This window comes from Octopus bimaculoides, chromosome 8, assembly GCF_046866305.1.
Source record: "Octopus bimaculoides isolate indiv1 chromosome 8, ASM4686630v1, whole genome shotgun sequence".
NCBI lineage: Eukaryota > Metazoa > Mollusca > Cephalopoda > Octopoda > Octopodidae > Octopus > Octopus bimaculoides.
Window position 1 is genome coordinate 87,842,644 of NC_142935.1, and position 26,221 is coordinate 87,868,864.

The 26,221-nt window shown below is 35.9% G+C and overlaps 1 protein-coding gene across 2 annotated transcripts in view; it reads left to right on the top strand.

Annotated features, from left to right (window-relative positions):
- Positions 1-26,221, top strand: part of LOC106883169 (receptor-type tyrosine-protein phosphatase alpha) — a 206,493-nt gene that overhangs the window by 68,130 nt on the left and 112,142 nt on the right. For both annotated transcript variants that reach the window (XM_052970235.2, XM_052970236.2), the window contains exons 2-3: positions 7,418-7,450; positions 14,181-14,225. In XM_052970235.2, the coding sequence (XP_052826195.1) occupies positions 7,418-7,450; positions 14,181-14,225 (78 nt within the window). The remainder of the gene's footprint in view (positions 1-7,417; positions 7,451-14,180; positions 14,226-26,221) is intronic.

Here is a 26,221-nt window from a genome sequence, read left to right on the forward strand (position 1 = left end):
TCACAAAATGTCTCTGAAAATTTATGTGAGTTGCTGAGAGAATATCAGTTATTGATGAATAGGGCATAACACTGAATGTTTATCAGTAGCGGAAACGTGGGCAGTCGAATTTAGGAGTGGAATGGAGAATCTTGAAGATAACCCAAGATACTGTTGTCATGCAACTGTTTCCACCATGAAAAACATTGGTTGTAATCATCGCTTGGTGCTGGATGATATTCTAATGACTAAATTAAATTCCCAGTGCTATTAGCATAACTTGTAAAAGATTTGAGAGTATTCATGGTGTTAATGTAGATTGCTGTTTGGTGGATGTCATGTCTTCAGACACCTAATCAAAAGTGCACCAGGTTTAGTAAATCATTGGAAAATCTGACATTGTTTGAGGCAGATCCAGCAGGTTTCTTTAAATATTTCCTAATCCAGGATGAGTATTGTGTTTATCACTTTGAGTCAAAGACATTGTGACAATCCATGGAGAGGAAACCCCCTTCCTCACCAGCTCCAAAGAAGGCCAAGGTTGTTACATCTGCAGAGAGAGTGATGGCCTCAGTTTCTTGGGATGCAAAATTGTGTTTATTGACTATCTTCAAAAAGGTCACACCATCAATGGAGAGTACTATGCCAACTTGCTGAGGCAGTTACAAAAGGCTATCAAGATCAAACACCCATGAAAACTGTCAAAAGGGGTCTTGTTTCATTAGGATGATGCTCCAGCACACAAGTCCTTGGTTTCAATGGCTGCAGTGTATGACTGGCTTTGAATTGATTGATCACCCTTCCTACTCTTTTGATTTAGCCCCATCTGACTCATCTGTTCCCTGACATGAAAAATTACTTGCTGGGAACCAGTATTGCTTTGATGATGATGTCATATCTGCTGTTGACTTTTTTAACCAAAAAGATGAAAGCTTCTTCACCATTGGTGTCCAAACACTGCAACATCAATGTATGAAGTATGTGGACTGCAACAGAGACTTTGTTGAAAATAAACTTCATTTGGTCACATTTGATGAGAGTATCTTGGCCAACCTATGAACTTTTCAGCTAAACCTCATAAATAAGCAAGCTGTGGAGACACATAAAAGGCAAGATGTGCAGTATGTGTATATGTGCATAGATGTTCCCATGTATTTGTGTATAAGTGAGTGTATGCATGCACTTGTGTGTATGTATATATGTGGATATGTGTGTGCACACATGCTCGTGCATCTTTGTCATTTGACCCGGACAATATTCAAAAGAAATTTCCAATTGTGGCAGTCAAATCTGGTTCACATGATCTCTGTAAAGGGTTCTTCAATGACCACATCTCAGTCTCTGGTTCTAATCAAGCCACAAAGTTACTTAGACACTGTAAAAAATGTTTCAGTCATTTGTAAAAAATGTTTCATTCATTGAATTTCTACAGGTGGGGATTTACTACAAATTGTCAGTTTTAAAAATATATTAGGATCTATTTATTTCCAGCTTACTTTGCTTAGCAGAATGAAGGAAAAACAAAACAAGAGAGAGTGCACGAAAATGTTGAAAAAATGGATCAAGTGGATTAGATTGTACATAGTAACGGCAGCATGACTTTGAAAAGTATTAAAGTGTTAGGTTTGAAATAGCTTATAGAATTTATGAGGTTTCATGACTCAAACTCACCAGTTAATGGTCTCACATGACATGGATGTTAGTCAGAAGAAGCATTATCAACAGGCACTATTATTATAGTTACTTCAGGAATTTGACCACTTATCAGATCTGCAGGTAATTCCATCTCTGAGCAAAGGAAAATCATAAATTTTGTACTATATTTGACACTAGACAATGAGTTGTACTTGAAACTCGAGTCCCATCAGCTCTTAACACTCTGATTGCCTACTTTTAACTTGAGACATGTATTAAATTGTCATGCAGCACTGCTTAAGCGGAGATGACAATAGTTTCCATCCCACTTTTTTTATTTTTTTATTTACAAGCCAAAAATAGAAGTGATGTGGGAAATTTCAAAAGCTCTTGTTGCTGTTGGTGTTCAGCTTGAATATCTGTAGAAACAGTGTAGTGGCATGATTATAGAGAAGTATTGTTTCAGTGGGGAAGGATTACGCAAAATGCTTTGTTTAAACCTTAGAAAGTGAGACAGTCAGGATAATGGGTAGAGAAAAAACAGATCGGACATATGACACTACCATTCCCTCCACAAGTTGTACTACGTGGGAATTTCTAGAAATAGAACCGGGTGAAAAGTGAATTACATATATCAGCTTATAGACAGGGTTTTCAAATTTGCACATGCACATTCCTAGTAATATGTTAATACTCTTTCGGACCTCCCTTTAATTGTGGTTTAAGTGTGATGATTACAAGTAGTTTTCTTCTACTTTGTGCCATTTTGAAGACCTTGCTAATGAAAGGAAGTCAACTCTCTCAGCCAAGTAAAGGTTTTATATAACTTCTTGTTTTTTGTCATCTAGAGTGAAAGTTTTGTTTTGATTGTTGGCAATTTAAAAAAAAATCTTCCTGACAGAACAAACCCTTTATTTAAGTAAATCACAGGAGTTTGGAATAGGTTTGAAAGATGAAGTACATGTAAAAAGTGAGGAAGAGAGGAGAGGATGAGTGTGAACGATTCAGCCTTTTGGAGTATCAATTTATCTGGATGCAGTTTGATATCCTCTCAGAATCTCTTGGTGTAATAGAAGAATTTCAGACTTCTTTTACCAAAACTTATCTTCATTAAAATAACCAAACTTTATCAGCTCTTTCTGAATATCTTCTAATTTTATGATGCATGCATACACTGGTTTATGTATAAATCTATAATACAGTACTGTTAAAACTTTGTTCATTATATTCTTAAAAAAAGAAAAAAAAAAAGTGTGTATACACGTGCATGCGTGCACACACACACACGTATAGCTTGTTGCCAAAAGCAATATTCATGATAAATAATGTTTATCTACTTTTTCATTTGTTTCTCATCATCTTTATTTTATAAATTGCATCAGCTTGGAGTTATTGCTAGGAACCTGTCTAGTTTCTATCAATTTTTTGTTTGCAGTCTACCAAAGATATCAAGTATTTCCTGCATTTTTGTCTTGTACTTCACACTGCTTTCTTCCTTTTCACATTATAATAATCAATATATTTATATTACTATCAATTGTCTTTTTTTTTTGTCTTGTGTATGAAAGTCTCCTAACCTGTTGGATTGTTAGGAGTTACCATATGAAAACTAGAAAATCGGATGTATCATAACTCATGTTTGAATCAACCAAGGGAGCCTTTATACAGTTACTCAAACCTGCTAGAAATAGTAGTCAACTCTTCCTGAAATTACTGTTCACACCCTTGAGTTGTGCTGGTAAAATTGCTCTATTCTTCATGACTTTTTTTTATAGATAGATGGGGATTTATTATTAGAGTTGGAAGTGGCTATAGTTTCATTGTTGCTTGAGTAATGCATGAGTGGAAGAAGTCCAAGGAACTGGTACCTCTTAGCAACTGGGATTTCTCTATGCAAAAAGCAAGCCAATGAAACATGTGCCAGATATACCATGATTGTGAGTAGTAAATGTGAAAGTTTTATGAATGTTAGAAAGAAATGAGTTGAAAATGATGTTGGAAATGTTCAGTATTAACCTGCACAAAAAGGCAAGGTATAAGTGAGCTGAAGAGTGACTGGACATTAAATTGCTATCAACTTAAGTATGCAAGAGAAACGACTACTGTACTGCCATGGGCATATAATGTATTTGAAAATGAGTTATTTGAAAGGCAAGTGTTCTTCACTGTCAGTGTGAAGGTGGTTGTGGCTGAAGAAGTGGTGAAGTCAGATTTCTAGATTCTGGGCTTTTCAAATAAGATTAACATCAGTAATCATCAAATATTCTTTTTGTATTCACTTAGGTGTCATTCCTGGTAATAATGTGTTAAGTCTCTCCAAAGTTTTTTTCCATTGCACCTTAGAGTTTCTTCAGGTCATTTTATCCCTGTTCCCTCCTTCAATAGTCATTAGAGTGAGTCACGGCTTCCCACAAAGGTTTTTAAGTCTAGCTGTCTTAAAATAATCACATATAGTTGTAGTATTAAGAGATAAGTCTATTGCACTGAACAGATTGATATGAATGTATGTTGGTATTTTGTAAAAATATTGGAATGATGAAACTGGGAAAATGTGATGGGTGATTTGGATTAGGGTGTTTCCTTCTACCAAAGATAATCTATCAAAGAACCTGACAGTGTTTGGCACTGACATACTTAGCATTTGCTGATTTAAATACTTAAAGGGTGAAGAGAGTTAAACATTTTTCATATTTAATGGCATGTTTGTGTTTTTAATATTTTATGAGATGTTAAAGAGGTGAGCTGGCAGAATCTTTAGCATGTCAGGCAAAATGCTTAGCAGCATTTCATGTCTTTACATAGTGAGTTCAAATTGCAGCAAGGTTGACTTTGCCTTACATCCTTCCATATTCAACAAAACAAGCATCAATTGTACACTGGGGTCAATGTAATCGACTTACCCTCCTTCCCCTCAAATTGCTGGCCTTGTGCCAAAATTTGAAACCAATATTTTATGGACCGTTTGCCTCTTTAGTTTTCTATAATGGCATAATTCTGCATGTTTGATGATATGATGTAGCTGAAAGTTTTTTCTGTAAGTATTTTGTTTTAAATTTTGAGGGATGGCTATTTTTGAAAGTAGGTTTCAGTATTACATCTGACTCATGGAAGATAGTTTCAAGTGATGGTGTGTAATATCATGATAAAAGTTTTTGATAGACTGATAGCATTGTTAAAAAAGAGCACATTATTTATTTTACTGATTTGTATCCTTTTAAACTGATTTATATTTCTTGTGGAAAAGATTTATTTTGTTTGTTAAGGTACAAACCTAGAAAGCAACACACTAAAGCTGATGGTTAGTTTTCTTATACCTTGTGGTGTGAGCTTATTGTCTGACCACTTTACAAGATTTGTTATTCAGAAAGTGACTTGGCAGATAAGGTTTTGTGACTGGGGTAAAATACTCTGCATACATTATCATCATCAACACTTTACATCTGCTTTCCACACTGATATGGGTTAGATGGGATGTCAGAGTCGAAGTCATTTCTTACTGAGAGCTACTGCTTCTAAAAGCAGTACTTATCATTTAGCATGGTTTCTTCAGCTAAATGACTTTTCTTTCACCAACCATTCTACAAAGTATATTGAGTACATTTTCTTGCACTGCCAACATTAGAGTACTCAGTAACCTATGACATGTAGACCAAGGAAGGGAATACGATAGAGAGTAATGACTGCAGAAAGGCCAGAATTTGGTAGTTGAGAGGGGGCGAAATCAGAGTGTAAGTGTAGAGAATATTCAGTAGCTTAAGGTCTGTACATCTGCTCAGGTGACCTTGGAGGGGAATAGGAGAGAGAGAGGGTGCAAGATATTTGAAGGGTTGGAATGAATGAGAGGAAGGGTCAAGAGTATGTGGAGAAAAGGTAGGAATATGTCATACAACAATATTGTGTAGTTAATTGCTGAACAGAAAGTGAAGTTAACCTTTTTCTGAAGATACATTATTGTTCACATGGTATTGCTCATACGATTTTACCTAAGCTCTTTTGTGAGAAATTACTGTATTTGCCAGTAGATTGTTCATGCTTTTCTTATTTTTAAATGTATCAAAAAGTTGACCTGCATCTAATGTGGCCATATTATGGATGGGAGACCAAAAGTCGTAGGCAATAGTAAGAATGAGTAACTATAACTATCTATAGGAATTCATCACATTTATTGTACCTTTGGTTTGTACCAGTTTTTATCTATACATTTGCTTTTTGTTTGCATGTACCAGGATTCATTGATACCAATCTATATTTCTTTTTTGCTATGGCAAATTTAATTTGGTTTCCTTTCGTGCGGGTGACACGTAAAAGCACCCACTACACTCTCTGAGTGGTTGGCGTTAGGAAGGGCATCCAGCTGTAGAAACTCTGCCAAATTAGATTGGAGCCTGGTGTTGCCATCCGGTTTCACCAGTCCTCAGTCAAATCGTCCAACCCATGCTAGCATGGAAGGCGGACGTTAAACGATGATGATGATGATGATGATGTAAAGCTACATATGATTTCATACTTTATTCCAGTATACTGTCACAATATTGTATTTCATACAATTTTCCCTACAAAACCACTTTAAAATATCTTTCAATAAATGTATGATGAAACATCCTAAAATTGTTTTTTTTCCCGCAAAATATCCTTGTAAAATAGGGGTGTGTCTTATGTGAATGTGCATCCAATGCACTGGCAAATAAAGTAAATATAGATAGTCATCCCATGTCTTTTTGATTAATAGGTTAACATCTTTTTACAGTGGTTGTATGTTAACTTGCTGGATATCTAACCACATAGTTGTGTGTTGAAACCTTGCTATGGACATTACTTTTATATCCTTGAGCAAGAAACAACATCCTTCTTTGAGTTTGCTTGACTGATCAAAGTCACAATTTCTGTGTCAAGGTTGAGTGATCATCAGTAGGAAAGTCATTCAAAAGTTTTGTGGGAACAGTTATTTTTGTCTCACTCACTCAAGCATGAAAAATAGATGACTACAGCAATGAAAGACTTTCCCCTTTCATCCCCAAAAGCATTCTTCAGAAGCCATTAAATCAGTTTTGTTGTTTGTATTATTCAAAAGGAAAAATTAAAGTGTCCTTAATTATTGTTGTTAATGTTGCTTTAAATATTTCCTCATAAATATGACACTGATTTCTTTAATCACAAGGGAATGAATGAAGCTGTGCAATGTTAAAATAGTCTCTGCTCCTTTAAGCTTGCTGGCCATTTAGCTCCTCTGTAACTCTTACTTAAAACCATTGATTGTGATACCTTCCCTCCATGCTGACATTGCAGTAACCCATACCACAACTACTTTCCCTATAGCTCTGTCATTCTAAGGAGCCAGTGTGCTCTGTTGTTTGAAACCCTAAATCTGTAGATGTGATGGAGCTACTTAGCTTTCTGAATATTTTTTGCATATTTAAGTTTGATGACTGTGAGTGAGTGAGTGAGTGTGAGAGAGAGAGAGAGAGAGAGAGAGAGAGAGAGAGAGAGAGAGAGAGAGAGCTGATATTGGTGCTCTATAAGATTATTATATTTATACTGATTCAGATAAAGGGTTTCACTCTTATCATTCTCGTTGCCACCGTTGTCATCATCTTCCTTAGATTATTATCTATACCCACCACCACCACCACCACTGGAATACTTCATTGCTATTATCTTTCTTGAGGGAATATTTATAGGACTGGAATGACATCTTTCATAGATAAAGGATATTACTTTTTATATATGAATTAAATTATTTTTTTTACCCACCTCACACATTTATCCACTAACTAAATTTTTACTATTTTTCTTTCTTTTACAGAAAGAATACTCGCTTACCACTATTGGAACCATGGTAAGTATTTTACCTCCCCCACCTATTTTCTCTCTCTCTCTCTCAATCTTTGTTACATTTACCAGTATCCAAAAACAGTCTCTCAAAGATAGCTAATTGCTTTTGTTGTAGTATTTTCTAAGTGTGTCATCATAATTGGCTGAAATGAATGACTTATTATTTAGTTATGTGCTTTGTATGATTAAATTAAAATTCTACATGTGTCGACTTTGATTTTCATCACTCCAGGATCATCAGTAAAATGAGCACTAGTTATATACTAGTAAGGGGACAGGGGTTTCAGTTCAATGGAATATATCTTTACTAATGTAAGAATTTTTTATTGCTAAGTTTAGTGACAGGATGGCAGAAAACACAGCGATTGGCAATAGTAATGCTTTAGAGTATTAATTTAATCTTGTCTATCTTTGTTTTGAGATCTCACAGCAATCAGATTCCATTCCTCTGGTATCTGTAAAATAAATATCAAATATGCACTAGTGTTGATACAGTGGGCTACACCACTTTCTGAGAAAGATTTCTAGTGTGTGAAATTAATATTAGTCTTGTTCTAGTGTGTGAAAATAATATTAGCTCTGGACCTGGAAGATATCTTTTCTTTACCCACTATCTAGCCTTTTTACCTACACTTCCTGTTTGGTGACATCGACTCAGTTTGATTAGGGCAAGCTGTATCTTCTCTTTATATAGCAGTAGTAGCAAAACCTCATTTGAGAGTAGTTGATCTATGATATTTCCATTGTGTATGGATTGACTTTATCTTTCATACTTTTGTGTGTTGATGAAATATGTTTGCATATCAGTTGTTGTTGTTTAACCCCAGCTCAGCAGAGCTACGATGAAAGAGGTTTCAGATGTGAACATACATCCTGTCATTTTTTCAGATCTACAATGTGTCCTATTTTTAGATGGCAGGATGTAATTTGGAGGGAGATTTGCCTTCTATTTCTACGAAGACTACTTTACTAGCTCATCAAATATTAACAAATATTAGTGTATACTATAGTTAATTCTCAGTACTGCAAGATAATAAAACTACTTGGTTTATTCTTACAGTACCACTACTATTTACAGCTATAAATTGTACTGTTCTAAAATACCAAGTTACAGCTAATTAGGCATGACCATTAAAAAATTTAGCCTCTTAACCATAGAGGCAACATTATGTCAGTGACAGGATACTATTGTTAATTTATCAGACAGCTCGCCCAAAATTCTGTTAATTTGTCTAACTAGAGCAGTGTATATGTGTGTATGTGAAGATATATATAGTGTGCGCCACAGCATATCATTTAAACCTGGTTTCATTTGCAATGGCCATCCTATCCATGTTAGTATAGAGAAACAACTGTAAGTGTAACAGTAAATGTGTATGTGATTATACCAATATATGTGTGTGTGTGTATGTATGTATGTGCATGTGCATATATATATATATATATATATATATATATATATATATATATATATATATACTAGCAGTAATACCCGTCATTGATTAGGTAATTACTTTTACTGTTTCTTGGGCCGAGAAGCTAGAAAAATAGGTATATCATATAGAAGGATAGCTTTACGGAATCCATTTGACTGCAATGGTGCTGAAAAGGTTGCCGGTAAAGTGGGTCATCACAGTACATATAGAAAAAAGCATTGCATGTTGTACATTTGTTTGGTGTTTGTTTTTTGATGATCTTTTTTTAGGAGACATTTTTTTGATTAGGAATATCAGTAAGTAATAGTGAAATGAAATTACAAATGCTGTGCCACTGCACAATTAGTGTTGTACCATTCTATAATTTTTGTTGAGACAAATTAGGCAATAGCACAATAGGAGATATAGAAAAAGCATTGCACGTCGTGCGTTTGTTTGATGTTCGTTTTTTGATGATCTTTTTTTTAGTAGACATTTTTTTGATTAGGAATATCAGTAAGTAATACTGAAAGGAAATTACAAATGCTATGTCCTGTAAGTGTTAGTGCTGAAATTCTAATGATTTATGACAGGAATGGTAGGTAAGGCAACAGTAAGTAAGAATCCAATGAAATTACAAACGCTGTGTCCTGTCAGTCAGATTTAGGTCTACTCATCCTGTATGTGTGTATTATAAAAGAGAAAAACATGTCATAATTGAAGTAGAAAAGAGATAGATTTCATACACGAACTTCTATTTGTTCTTCAAGTTGCATTCCAGCAACTTTTAGTGTTTGGCCCTGACTTTTATTAATGCTCATAGCAAAAGAAAGTGGGATAGGAAACTAAGGGCTTAAATTTGAATGGGACATTAGAAGGTATAACTAGTATGTGAGGAATGAAGACGGTGTCACGTTTACCACAACCAGTGAGAATATTTGCCTCAATGCAGTTTGTCATAGGTTTGTGCACAATTAGTGTTGCCTCCCTTGAACCATTTACTTTCATTTTATGGGACAAACAAACACACAAATAGACAGAATCTCTCTCATATATATATATCAGGTCATCCCATAAGTTCTCTCCGAATTTGGAATAAAGAAAACAAGTGATCAAATGTTATATTTAATTGAAATTTAATCATCAATGTACTTTCCCTGATTATCTATGACTTCCTTCCATCCATACAAGCTTTTTAATCCCATCAATGTAAAACTCTTTTAGTTTCAAAGCAAAGAACTCTGAAATGTCAGTTTTGACCTCTTCCTAGCTTGCAAAAGTTATGTCCCCTAAATGATTCTGTAAACTACAAAACAAATGGTAGTCTAAAGGAGCAAGGTCGGGAGAATAAGGTGGATGAGGAATTTTTCCCAACCAAACTCTTCAATCTTCTGTGATGTGATCTTTGCAGTGTGAGGTCGCACATTGTCCTGATGAAACATCACTCCTTTTCGATTCACTAAAGCGGGTCTTTTTTTCTTCAAAGCTTGGTTCAAACACTCTAATTGCTGAGAGATGACTTGAGCATTGATTGTTGCATTAGGTGGTAACAATTGAAAGTGAATTACTCCTTTGCAATCCCACCAGATAGAGAGAAGAACCTTTTTCCCATGAAGTTCCTTTCTTGGTTGCGGTTGAGCTTTTTCCCTTTTATCAAGCCACTGTTTATGACATTTAACATTTCGATAGAAGATCCATTTTTTGTCACCAGTCACAAGTCTATCCAAAAGGGTGGCAGATGTCAACTTGGAATTTGCGGTTGCTTTCGGACAATTCATGAGGCACCCATTTTCCAAGTTTAGGAACCTTTCCAAGTTGTTGAAGACGATGATGAACAGTTGTATGGTTTGAACTAAGCTTTATTGCCAATTCTTCAACTGATAATGCAGAAATTTTCTCCAAGTAATGCCTCAAGAAGCTTATCATCAAACTCAACTGGATGTCCTGTTTGATCTTCATCTTCAAGACTGAAATCTCCACTTCTGAATTTTGCAAACCATCTTCTGCAAGTTCTTTCATTCAAGCATTCTTTCCCATAAACTGAGTGTATGTTTCGAGTCGTTTCGGCTGCAGAGTTTCCTTTTTTGTACTCATGAAGCATTATGTGCCTCAAATGCTCTTTGGATACTTCCATGTTAGAAAGGGTTTTAATCAAAGAAATTTTAATTCTGTTATTCTGTAAAATAATATTTGATTAGTTTAAATGTACACAAATGCATAAAAATAATTTTTAATTCCATTAGACATTCTAAAATACTATTAAATTTCATTTAGTTTTAAAAAAGGTAAGGTCAGACAGAACTTATGGGATGACCTGATATATCATCATCATCATTATTTAATGTCTGCTTTCCATGCTGGCATGGGCTGGATGGTTGGACTGAAGACTGGCAGCATCAGGCTCCAATCTGATCTGACAAGTTTCTACATCTGGATGCCCTTCCTAATGCCAACCACTCCAAGAGTGTAGTGGGTGCTTTTTACGTGCTACTAGCTCGGGAGCCAGTAAGGCAGCACTGGCATCGACCATATTTGAATGGTGCTTATGTGCTACCGGTTCAGGAGCCAGTCAAGTGGTACTGGCATCGACCATGCTTGAATGGCGCTTTTTATGTGCCACCAGCATGGGAGCCAGTCTGGCGGCACTGGCATAGACCACGCTCAAATGGTGCTTTTTATGTGCCACCGGCAAGGGTGTGAGTCAGGTAGTATTGGTATTGACAACAATTTCACTTGACTCAACAGGTCTTCTCAAGCACAGCATATTGCCCGATGATTGAAGGGTACTCTTAAATGGGCTGGTTATGCAACATTGGCATAGGCCACAGCTATGATGTCACTTGGTTTGCTGGGTCTTCTCAAGCACAGCATATCTCTAAAGGTTTCAGTTGTTTGTCATTGCCTCTGTGAGGCTCAACGTTCGAAGGTTGTGCTTCACCACCTCATCCCAGGTCTTCATGTGTCTATATCTTCCACAGCTTCCCTCCACTGTTAGAGTGTGACAATTCTTCACACGGCTGTCCTCATCCATTTGTAACACATGACCATACCAGCGCAGTCGTCTCTCTTGCATACCATATCTGATACTTCTTATGTCCAATTTTCTCTCAGGGTACTTACACTCTGTCGTGTATGTACACTGACATTACACATCCAGTGGAGCATACTAACTTCATTTCTTTCAAGTCTGTGCATGTCCTCAACAGCCACAGCCCATGTTTCACTGCCATGTAGCATGGCTATTCACACTCATGCGTCATATAATCTACTTTTCACTCTGAGAGAGAGGCCCTTTGTTACCAGCAGAGGCAGGAACTCACTGAACTTTGCCGAGGCTATTCTTATTCTAGCAGCTACGCTCTCAGAGCATCCACCCATGCTACTGACTTGGTCACCTAGGTAATGAAAGCTATCAACTACTAGTTTTTCCCTCTGGCATGTGATGAAAGCTGTTTTCTGCACAGTTTTGGTGTTTATTACTCCTTTGCATTTGCCACGCACAAAAACTATCTTCCCAGTTAACCTTCCTTTGACATTGCCGCACCTCATATGTGTCCATAGCTTACACTGGGTACATCTGATGGGAGTTTCTTCCTACGCCTTTTCTACGGATCGAGCAGGACCATCTACCTGAAGGGATTTGTGATTTATCTGTCTTCCTACTTACTAACACTTTGGTTTTTGGTAGATTGACTCTAAAGCCCTTTGATTCTAGTTAGACCTTGATTCTACACCTGAAACTTCTCTAGTTCTGGTAGTGACTCAGCTATTAGAGCAAGGTCATCAGCATAGAGGAGCTCCTAGGGCATCCTGTCTTGCATTCTTCTGATATTGCCTGGAGGACTATGATGAATAAGAGGGGCTAAGGACTGATCCTTGGTGGACCCCTACACACATAATGGGCTTCATTCATTTTCTATCTTCCAAATACTAAATCACAAGGCCTTGGTCAGCCAAGGGCTATAGTAGAAGACACTTGCCCAAGTTGCATGCAGTGGGACTGAACCTGAAACCATGTGGGTGAGGAAGAAAACTTCTTAACCATAGCTATGCCTGCACCTTTATACACACAAAGACATATGTACACAGGTGCTTTCCACATGACACTGGCATGGGTGCTTTTTATGTGACACAAGCTTGGATGCTTTTTATGTAGCACCAGCATGGATGCTTTTTATGTAGCACCAGCATGGATGCTTTTTATGTAGCACCAGCATGGGTGCTTTTTATGTGACACAAGCGTGGATACTTTTCATGTGGCACTTGCAAACCTGCAAAACAAGAACTTCTCAAATGACAGTGAGATATCTTTATGTATAGATGGCCACAGTTTTACTTGACTTGATGTGTCTTCTCAGGAAGTCTTGGTCCAAGGTCACTAAAATAAGAAGAATAATAAAGCTAAAGTGAAGGATGAGTATAGTGCCTGTGCTTATTTGGCAAAAAAAAAAAAAAAAAGCAAGAAAAAACAACCCTATCCCAAAATATAACAAAAGTAATTTTATTTTTTTTAGAAATTAACTCTAAATACTTCATCTGTCTCTCCTCTCTCTCTCTCTCTCTCTCTCTCTCTCTCTCTCTCTCTCTCTCTCTCTCTCTCTTTCTCTCTCTCTCTCTCTCTCTTTTTCTCTTTCTCTCTCTTTTTCTCTTTCTCTCTCTTTTTCTCTTTCTCTCTCTCTCTCTCTCTCTCTCTCTCTCTCTCTCTCTCTCTCTCTCTCTTTCTCTGTATTTGTCTGTCTCTCTGGTCACCCACTCTTACTGACCTTCTACCCCCTTTTAACTTTTGAAATAACATTTTTAATGGTATGTTTTTAGAAATGCATGAATTTTCAAAGGTATAGATTATGATTATGTTGAAATAAATATAAAAATATTTTTTTTCTTAATTCAGAGAAAAAATAAAAATTAAAATTAAAAAAAGGGAAAAGAAATTTGTAAATTTTTAACCATTGAATAGCTTATTCTTGCTTTTTTTTTTATATTCACGGACTTAATCATTTAACTTTAACAATGCAAAATGTGCTTTGCACATATCAGGCACTCAGGTAATGTCAGGTAACTCTGCTAGTATACTTATGTGTGTGTGTGTGTGTGTGTGTGTGTGTGTGAAATAAAGTTGAAATATGACCAAACCCTCCAGTTCTATTTTCACTTCTTAACTAGTACTGACTTTTTTTTTTTTTTTGAAACAAACTGAACAATTTCTATAATTAACAATTGCTTGTATTAAATACATTTTACAGTTCTGTATTTAAGAAATGTAAATACATTTTCTCTGATGTTTTGTAAATTGATTTTTGTATTTCTTTCTCTTTTCAGATATATCTGATAGTTTACAACATTCTGATGGCAGATGGGTGCCAAGTCAGTATTTACTTTAAATCTAAGTTTTTCATATTGATAATGATTTAAAAAAAAATTTTCTTTTGTTTTGAATTGCAAGTTGTACATTTATTAAACAGTGAGTGTTATTTAAAAGTGAATTTGTATTGGAGTAAGAAAAAGTTGGAAGAAGATTCATAGTATTGTTATTTCTGTTGAGCAAATGTGTAATAATGTTATTTGACATGAAAGGATGCTATTTAATAATGAAACAAAGGTGCTAAGCATCAAAGGTCTTTAGAGGATGGAGAGAATCAAATATCATCATCATCATCATAATTTTAATGTCCACTCTTCTGTTTGCGTGAGTCAGACAAAACTCGACGAGGCAGACTTTTCTTTGGCTGGTTGCTTTTCTTGTTGCCGACTGTCACAGGTTTCCAAGTATGGTTATGTATCTTCTAGTCCTTCAAACACAAACAGTTCAATATCCGGACTTGTTTTTATAGAAGGTTGCAGACAGTCATAAATAGAAAAGCTGAAAGGTGGAAACTTTGCTCAAAATATTTTTATCTCAGATGTGCAGTTTTGACTTGCTTAAAAGTTAAGAGTACTGTAAGGGAAGTTTATTTCAGTATTAAACTTGTCAATTAATGTGTTACAGGAGATATGACAACACAGAAATAATGTGAGCTAGACAACAGTTGTATGGTGAAAGTGCATTATGCTGACTGTATAAGGTACCTGTTGTAAAGAACTAAAACATTATAAAAATGTTGAGGTTAGATTGCAGTTTGTTGGGTTTTATGAAAGTGATTGTGCAAGATCAAGAAAAGTGACAATATTTTATACTATACATTCATCTAACCCATGCCAGGACAAACAAGCAAATGTCAAAATAATTTCTATCTCAAAAACAAGGCTACAAATGTTTGGTTTAGTGGGTTTGGTTGATTAAATCAATCTCTATTCTACTGGTCCTTTTTTATTTATTGAGCAGAAAGAAAATGATAAAAATTCAAGTTGTTTCTTTTGAGATTTGAACTCTGATTGTAAATGGACATAACTATAAACTCTAAGGTGATTTGCCCAATGTTTTGCTGATTTTGCCATTATTATCCTTGAATGTCAAAATAATAATTATGAAGTGACAAGAAAGGATCTTCAAATGTTATGCTTCACTGAAGAGATGACACGGACCAAGACTTCTGGTAATTTGATGTACTTGAGAAGACACGTCAAGTTAAGTAAAACTGTGGCCATCTATGCATACAGACATATCCCTCTGTCATTTGAGAGGTTCTTGTCTTGCAGGCTTGCAGGTACTGGTACCACATGTAAAGTATCCATGCTGGTACCACATAAAAAGCACCCATGTCAGTGTCACATAAATAGCAACAATGCCAGTATTGTGTGAAAAGCATTTGTGTATGTGTGTGTGCGTGCGCATATAAAGGTACTGGTATAGCTATGGTTAAGAAGTTTGCTTCTCCACCCACATGGTTTCAGGTTCAGTTCCACTGCATGGCAACTTGGGCAGGTGTCTTCTACTATAACCCTGGGCTGACCAAGGCCTTGTGATTTAGTATTGGGTCATCCCATAAATAATGTAGTTTTTTTAATACTTCTTTATTTTTCAAAATTAAGATCAACAAAGTTCTTTTTAAGCTAAAATATACTCTCCTGCATTTTCAACAATGCTCTTCCATCTATATGATAGATTTGCAAGGCCCCTCTTCCAAAATTCATTTGTCCATGATGAAAAATACTTCCCCGATACTGTATTGGCCTCATCTACAGAATCCTTATTTTTTCTGCCCAAATGATTTTGAAGACTGTGGAATAAATGATAATCAGATGGGGCAATGTCCAGCAAATATGGTAGATGGGGCATTGTTTCCCATTCAGACTGCTCTAACCTTTGGAATGTCATCCTCGCTGTATGTGGCCAAGCATTATCCTGATGGAAGAACATCTTTTGTCTTTAAACCAAAGATGTTTGTTTTTCTTCTAGTGCAGATGTCGATGAATGGTTGAATGACCAAATTCAAACTTCTCTGCAGTTATGATGAGATTTTGTTCCACCAGGGTTTGCAAGACACCCTTGTCGAGCTCTACAGATCTTCCGGGATGAGGCTTGTCTTCTAAGCTGTAGTTTCCCGCTTGGAATTTCTGGAACCATCGTTGCCACCAGCTTACGCTTATTGTCTGATCCCCATATACTGCATTTATATTCCTCGCACTTTCCGTTGCAAAGTTGCCTTTATTGAACACATAAAACAAAATATGTCAAATATGCTCCTTTGTCACTTCCATTATAGTTTTGAAAAATAACTGTTAAAATGAAATGGCACTCTCCAAAACTTGCACAAAGAATAAGGGCAAGGTAAAATTACTATCTGCTTTTATAGCAAGTTGATGCAGGTAGTTTATTCCCTCCACCCCCAATTTCTTAGTTCATGCAATTGAAAAAACTGTGTCAAGATAAAAGACACATTTACACATGATGGGTTTCTTTGTTTCTACCTACCAAATCCACTCACAATGCTTTGGTTGGTCTGGACCAATGGTAAAAGACACTTTCCTAAGGTGCCATGCGATTGGACTGAATCTGAAAGTATGTGGTTGGGAGGTAAATTTCTTAACCATAGTGCTGTACTTGCATCGAGAGAGAGAAAGAGAGAATAGAAATGTTTTGATTGTTGAGGTGATGTTGCCTTGGGAGGGCATTGCAGTATTGTATATGAAAGGCCTTAAAATATACAGCAGTGATTTTGGGAATCATGTGAATGGCAATGTACATTGCTTCCAATAGAGATGGAATATCATGATTTGTAGCCAAAGCCATTATGTCCTACTTATTTTGCTACCATTGGACTTAGAAAGATGGTAGATTTGTTTTTTATTGGAGAGGAAAACAGAGGAGTTTCATCATAGCAGAGGTATGTGAAAGAAAGACTAAAACTGAAAGCAAAGAGTAAATTCTCACCTAGAAGCAAAACAAACTAGCTCACTATATGGCTGGAGTGGTTATAGTTAAATGTGGATTGGTGTGCGTAATAGGAGGGGAGGCACAAGAGTTCTACAGTGTGGGTTAAAAGAACTTGAATGTTCTTAAGAAGCTTCAATGTTGCTCAGGAGTGATACTGGAAGAAAGTGCAGATTTTTTGTGAAATCGTTTTCTCTCTCTCTCTATCTCTCTCTCTCTCTCTCTCTCTCTCTCTCTCTCTCTCTCTTTCTCTCTCACACACACTGTAATAAAAACAAGAAAAGTATAACTCAAAACATGAGTTATATATATATATATATATATATATATATATATATATATATATATACACATATATATATATATATATAGTTGCCTGCCTGTGCTTCTGAAATAAATAATTTAAAATAAATTAGTCATTCACATATGTGAAATGTGAGATATTAAATTTGATGAGTTTCATTTTCAATTCTCATGAGTAAAGAGATTAATAGTTCTTAATGCTGCCTCCAGCGCCATCAGAAGCCTTGCTGTCTTCACTGATCCCACCACCGTACTAATATTATAGGCATTCCCCCCCCCCCCCATCATTGATACCACCACCACACTACTACTGTCACTGATACCATCATCACAAGAAGCATTGCTACCTTCATAGATACTCTCACCACTACTACCATAGGCTTTGCTGCTTTTCTAATACCTCTACCATCACAGCACCTGAGGTATTCCTACATTCACTGATGTCACCAGGACATGCATTGTCACTTTTGCTGATACCATCACACACACTAAAGGCATGGGAGTCTCTATGTCAAGGGCTGGCAAAGTGATCAGTATCAACCCCTGGGTTTTATGTGGCTATCCAGGGGTTGATAAACATCTGAGATAATTTTGAACACTAAAACTAAATCTGGGAGTGTGTGGAAATTTAAAGCTAAATTTAAACTGATTTCCAGCCAAATATTGATGCACTAACTTGTATTCACTAAACACGTATTTCACACTAATTATTCTGAGCATATCAATATGATATGACTGAATATTTGTTCTTTAAGTATTTTCATTAGATTTCTTCAAATATTTCTTATCAAAAAGCAGTAATGGCTCAAAAAAGACCCCAAAATAATTACTGTTTTTAAGTAAAAAAAATTATTAATTATGCATTATAATTTTATTTTAGAAATTTACATAATTGGGTTAATAAGTTATCTGATTCCCTGCAGGGGTCTGTGATATAAGAAGATTGCTGACATCCTGCTCTACAGAGTCACTCTATCTGTGAGAACAGCAATTAAATTCTCTTAAATTATATCTTGAGGGAATTACACATCAACCAATATATTGGACCTTATATATAAAAAGACAAGTTGGTCATGGTGAAAAGCCTTTGATCACAGTTTTTCTAAACCAAAACTGATCTGGTGATGAATAACACCATCAGTATTGAAAACCTAACCACTTTCACTGGTTACTGCCACCCCCATAGTTATTGCCAGCTCCACTGGTCCCATCATTACCACCAATTAGTGAGCCACTGCCATCAATAAGTAAAATGATGGGCACTCAATCATCATCAACATTAAGATAGTGTTATAAGCACTATCTTTAGGCTTGCCGACTCTGCTGCTAACCTTAGAGCCACTACTGATATCATTGTTATCATCAATGCTATCATTTATACTGTTGTTCCTGCTGTTGCTGCCCCCTGTTAGGTTACTGGTGTCCTTTTGGTTTTGCAGTCCTGATTGAAGCATAAACTAGATCTTGTGGGTTGCATAAGGACGGTTATTCCTAAAAACACTATTCATAGTGTAAGCCAAGGTAAATGGATAAAGAGGTCAATATACATTATTATGATTTATTAATAATATCAGTAATAAAGGAAGGAAAGAATTTTAGGTGTTACCAAAGTTTGTGTGCAGAGATATGTGGGGAAAAACTCAGCCACATACTGTATGTACTTTACTATTAAGTAAAAGTATGAGAATGAGAACAGAGACAGCAGCTGTCGAAATGAATGCATACAGTTCTTTTGAAGACTGACACTTTTCTACTCTAGGTGTAAGGCCTGAAATTTTGGGGGAGGGGGCCAGTCGATTAGATCAACTCCAGTACGCAACTGGTACTTAATTTATTGACCCTAAAGGGATGGAACATTGCTGGTTTTGCTGTTCTTGGTAATTGTTGAAAAGCTCAGGCCAAATTTTATATATTATATTATATTCATCATCATCATTTTAATATCCACTTTCCCATGCTTGCTTGGGCCTTCATTGAGACAAATTTTCTACTGCCAGATACCTTTGCTGTCATCAACCCTCACCTGTTTACGAGCAAGGTGATATTTCCCTTGATTGGACAAGGTTTCACAGGAGATAAGGAACAAATGATGCTACTTGTGTAATAGTAACTCTTGCTTACAACTGTCACATCATGTCAAGACAAGGACAGACAGACACACCCAGTTGGCTTCTTTCAGTTTTTGTCTACCAAATCTTTGCACTAGGCTTTGGTCAGCCCAAAGGTCTAGTAGAAGATGCTTGCCCAAGGTGCCCTACTGTGGGACTGAACCTGAAACTATGTGATTAGGAAGCAAACTTCTTAATCACATAACCATATGTGTGTGTGCATGCAAATGCGAGAGCTTACACTTATATGCACACCACAGCATACACACTCAATTACACATCTGTAAATACATGGAACACAAAGATACATGTCTATGCTGACATCTCAGCAACCCCTTCCCCCCACACAATAAAGTGCGAAATTAGGTAAATTTAGAATATATAATTATAGGTAAATAGATAAAAAAATATAAAGACATAATCTTTTATTATTAATGCAATAAGTTTGGGATCAGACAGACTGATATCATTGTTACTTAAGGATTAATAAGGTTCTTTCCCAAGTTGCTGAGCATAAAAGGCTGATGGCTGATGAGTTATGAATGCATAGATCTGTGAAATCATGTATGTATGTATGTATTTTTGCTGTGAAATTATGCCTAGTAACCTATGCTGTATTGTCTATTAATTATTGCCTGACAATCAGTTTTGTATGCTTGACGTCTTGGAAAGGAGAGATAAATGAAGCCTGATGAATTTTTAAATAATAATGAAACTAGTCAGTTAAAACCTCATCACACAGTCAAAAAGGCCTTCATGGATATTTAGAACGTATATTCAATGCTGTTTCTTCACAAATAGCTACTCCTTGCTTTTTGCTGTTGCTTTCAATTCTGCCTAACAGTATTCTGTAATCTTTTACTTAATTCTATACACCATTGAGTCGTAATTATTTGCTTATATTTTAGAGTTATTGCTGCAGTAGTATGGTAATATTTACCACTTAGTCTCTTGTGTTTCCCTGTTCAACATTCTATTTCAGTTAGTGTATTCTTGGAATCTGATTTCTTTCTGGTGCTTATTCTTACATATCAACATATTCCTTGTCTTAGTTTGAACTCAGAAACTTTATTTTGTAAATTGAGTTTCATTGTTCTTTTCCATCATACAGGTTCTAAATTTAATGTAACCAAAGGAGATATCCCTAATTTACTATGTTATGATTAATCATGTTGAATTACTGAAAACTGGGTTTTTGTATTCACCTTGCCATATTCCTAATGATAACACATATTCTCCCCTTCAAGACTCCCTTTATCTTCAGATTTTCATGTTTTATGGTAAAAAAAACATACTTTAGAAATGTTTGACTATGAAGAAATTGCACGTGGGAAGTGTTAACCATCTTGATCAACTGACTAACCAACTGAAATGTTTATAAACTAAAAACCTGAAGATGAAATTTAATAAACCAGTTTATTAAATTGGGTTAATGTTGTTACTTATAAATAGTCGAAAACATGTAACATTTTTATAAACTCAGTTTGCAACCTGTTTGTGGATCTTGCAAACAATTTAGTTGCACTTGTTGGATTAACCATACGCTTGAATGCAGAGAGATTCTGTAGGTATACATTAGGTGATTATCTGTTACATCGGTGAACATACACACCACCTGTTGGCACCATCTTCAAAGGATCAAGTTTCTTATTCTATGAGATGGCAAATTAACTTGGTCTTTTATATGGTTGGAGTGGTTATAGTTACATCTGATATGATATACCACCTCTGTTGCCAAGAGTACTGTTTATTGTCAGTATATTGATACCTTTCAGCCAGCATGCCCACTCCATATTATCCATTTCTAGGGCTTATAATGTTTTAACCCTTTTGATACCAATCTGCCTGAAACTGCCTCTGGCTCCATAGTACAAATGTCTTGTTTTCAAAAGTTCTGCATTAAAATCTTCCATGAAACCTTAGTCACAATTTATGTTTCCAACACTAGCTTAATGATAACTAAGTTACTTTACTAAATCCTTTGTTATATTTAAAATTAATTGAAAGAAACAGAGCATCTGAATAGAAATATGGTAACAAAAGGGTTTAATTATTTATGTCAAAATCTTGAGCATTGATTTAGAATTATTCATATTCTTAGAATGAATTCTCATCATAAAAGTAGGGGCTGAGTGAAGAATGAATTATCTGAGCAACAAATGTAATATTTGTAGACTAATTCGATAATGAGATAGCAGGCACTCTAGTGTAATCAGTAATTTGATTGCTGGGTGTGCAACAGACAGACTAGTTTGAGTCTTATTAACAGGTGTTATTTTATTAAACCCTCAGCCTTTAATTTATTATACTATTGTTGTAATTTTATGTATGGTATTGGATGGAACTTTTTCCAGAGCCATGTTTCACCACTTGTTGCAGTCTCTTGATATTTCTTTTATTAGGTTCAGCATCTTAAGATTGGTCTACATCAGTGCTCTACAACCATTTTTCACTTGCGATACACTTATATTATTTTCAAAATTTGGTGGCACACCTGAACTAAAAATATAACTAAAAGTATAGGGAAAAAGATTATATTCAGGTTACACTGTGGCACACCTAGCATTGTCTCATGGCATGCCTGTGTGTCGCAGCATACCAGTTGTGGAGCACACAATCTCTCTCTTTCTCTCTCTCTCTCTCTCTCTCTCTCTCTCTCTCTCTCTCTCTCTCTCTCTCTCTCTCTCTCTCTCTCTCTCTCTCTCTCTCACACGATCATCTCCTCTTGTCCTGCCTATTCTATTTTGTCTTTTTGACAGAAAGACATGGAATAGGCAGGACAAGAGGTCACAGAATGTGTAATGAAGGAAGTCTGACAAATAAACTAATAATAATGATGAAGCTAAAGTGAAGATCAAATAAATAGTGCTTGTGTTTTATTGGCAAAAGATGGCCATCCCCAAATATAACAATATTTGATTCAACTCATGATTTCACATCAAGAATCTTGCAAAAGAAATACATAAATGTACATACATGTATATATGTACGTATGTACATACACACACACTCACATACACTTATGTATAGAAGACACACTCAGACATACATACCCACATATGTATGACTCCATATTATGAGTGTAGCTTCTCCATGTATCACTGTTGTTGAAATAGGCACAGAGAGGAATCTCTCAACATTTCTGCCAAAGCAACATTTTGGAGTATGAGCACAAATATCAAATTTTGATTAATCTCTCCAGAAAGCATTCTGAAACTAGTCTCAATCTCATTTATCATTCTTGAGCAATCTACCCTTAATATTTTCTTTAGTTAACAAGAGGCTATGTAGTCCTTCTGGAAACTTTTGTCAGCAGTTCTGAATCCTGATAATTGCTGTTGGATTTTCTTTTTTTTCCTGAAGAGCTAAAAATTTCACTCTTCTGTCACTTGTACATGTTGTAGTTCCAGGTCTACCAGATTCTCTTATCCATGTAGTAGAACAAGTTTTCTGGTATTGTAGAGACATACTCTCTTTATTGAGGCAGAAAAATAGGTGTTCTCTTCTTTAATAGTTTATGTACTCCAGAATATGTTATGCTTGCTCCACAAAGAATAACTTTTGATTTTTAATACCGACAATATAATTTTTTTCCCCTCTTTGAAAGCACATCTAAAACACACACACACACACACACACGCACACGGTTATTACCCAAGTTGTAATCAGAGCTATTTATACACAACCTTTGATTTAAACATTAAAAGAAAAATACTTGTATGTTTCCACTTGACATTTTAAATACTTTTTCAAACTTTATTATGAAGAACAATTGAAAACAACTCTATCATTCACTTTTTATACATAATGTTATTGCCATTAACATTGACAAAATTTTTGACTACGCTTGGTATGTGAATCTCCTTTTGAAACTTCCTGCTTATGGACTCTGTCTCTTTTTTACTCTTTTACTCTTTTACTTGTTTCAGTCTTTTGACTGTGGCCATGCTGGAGCACCGCCTTTAGTCGAGCAAATCGACCCCAGGACTTATTCTTTGGAAGCCTAGTACTTATTCTTTCGGTCTCTTTTGCCGAACCGCTAAGTTACAGGGACATAAACACACCAGCATCGGTTGTCAAGCGATGTTGGGGGGGGGGGACAAGCACAGACATACAAACACATACACACATACATATATATATATACATATATACGACAGGCTTCTTTCAGTTTCTGTCTACCAAATCCACTCACAAGGCATTGGTCGGCCCGAGGCTATAGTAGAAGACACTTGCCCAAGATGCCACGCAGTGGGACTGAACCCGGGACCATGTGGTTGGTAAGCAAGCTACTTACCACACAGCCACTCCTACACTCTTTACATTTGTAACTTCTTATCAGATTGCACTATCAGAGTGTGTGCTGATGGCTCTCTTTCTCTCTCATGTTTCTGTCTCATCAACTCCAGTCTATGCCAGGGTTCAGTTTTATCTTACACTCTCATCCCTCCATGCATTAACAACCTATTTGCTGTCATGTTCAATAATGGTCATTTGTAGACAGAAAATATCACCCTCCATTCCTCAATAATCTTATATCATCTACACACTTCCTTCATATCTCACATGCCAAACCTACACTAGTTTCATAAATGGAGACTTTGAAAGTTTTCTCCAATGGTGCCTGGCCAATCTTGTCTCTTTCAACAGTAAAAGACACAATCACTGAATACATCAACAAAACACAAGTGGCACACAACTAGAGACCACATGATTGTTCCAGATATTAGATTTCGCTGTCACTGAGGATCTCCCTCACAAAAGCACATCTTTAACATAGCTATGATCACACCCAAAAAACTAGCTTTTCCCTTTAGGGCAAGAAAATATTTCAGCTCCAAAACTTACTGATACATTACAAAGGTGAGATGAGGTTCACAAGTGTGGCCCTCAGCCTCATCTGTATGTGAGAATAGGAGACTGAAATAAGTGGATGACGGATATGATGAATTATTTTATATTGAGGCATACTGAAAGTCACTATGTCTTACAATACACTAGGCAGCATAAATAGCAACATAAATAAAGAGGTAGAGGAGAAGTTATAAAACTTAGAGGTTAAGAGAATAAATAAGTACATTATTAATTCAATAGTGTCAAGGGCGGCTGTGTATGTATGTATGTATGTATGTATGTATGTATGTATGTATGTATGTATGTATGTATGTATGTGTGTGTGTGTTTATATACATACAAACGTACAGGTAACTGTACACATACATGCACACATACATTAATATGTTCATAGATATACAAAGCACATACACAAGCTTATATTAACATGCATGTGTTTTATAGTTATGTACACACACACACACACACACACACACACACACACACACACACACACACACACACACACACACACATCCCCATGTCGTGGAATTCTGTGTTCCTGCAAATCTTGCATAATGCAGAATTCTGTTATGCAAAATGTATTTTCTTATTGATTTTCATGTTATAAACAGATGCATTCTGATGGAATTTTTCTGGGGGTGGGAGGGAGAGAGAGAGAAAATACAACCGCTTTTATGCATGAAAATATCAATTTTTAAACACAGTACAGTATGTATACATAAAAACATATGAAGAGAAATAAAGAATATATTTTAATGAATAAATAAGAATACAATAACATCATAGCACAGTACATACTCGTTGCAAAGGATATTGGGTGTTGTGTGTGTTAGGTAATGGAACTGGGAGTTATTGGAAGTAAGAGAAGCCCTATCTTATGCACTGGAAATTATCTTTGTCAGCATCTGCTTCAGCACTGATGAACTTATTCAAACTTGTTTGATGTTTGTGGCGCCTCATTTCTTTATACAACTCAGTGTAGGGACCTATTTAACTATGAGCTCCTTTTGTAATTTTTGTGCTAAGATTATTATCAGCAAAACTTACAGACTGTCCTTATAAGTACTGTACCCTACCTTTAGCCATATTCATTCTTTACAGTTAGCTCAATTGGAGTAGATGGTGCTTCTATATCCTGTTTTTGCCCTTCAATTTGTTCTAATGGCATAAGCTCTTTGGACAACCCTTTTGTACGAAACCTTAGCAACTCAGTCATAATGTTTTCTACAATTTTTTGATACTGTTCTGGAAGCTCTTTTAAAGCTCACGAGGGAGGCAAAAAGACAACATTGTTACTGACAGTTTGATTTGTAACCTCTACAAACAGAAGTAATTTACTGGACTTATATATCAGGTGTGGTCAAGGACTGTAACCTTGCATCAAGCAGTTACTTGTACAGGTGCTGCTAAATTATCATATTGCTTAAGCATGTAAAATTTTCTCTTAATAGCAAGATTCAAAGTGCTTACTAATTTCATGTACAAGGTGACAGATCCTTAATTGCATTGAGAGAGCAAGCCGAGAGTGGCCTTAGTGACTTTTATCACTTTTGGGTAAGATGTGTCTTCAGACTATGAAAGGAGAATTGCAGTGCAAGTGTAAATACTTGAGCACTGATTCTGTTCCTTCACAATCAACTCTTCATTCACTGACTGCAGACTAACAGAAGAACCTGCTGACAACTGGCTTAAATGCAGAGAAGTTCTTAATCAACTAAAGTTATTTCTTTCTAGGTCAACCTGACATTCAAACAGGTTGTTTAAAGCAAAGAGGATCAAAG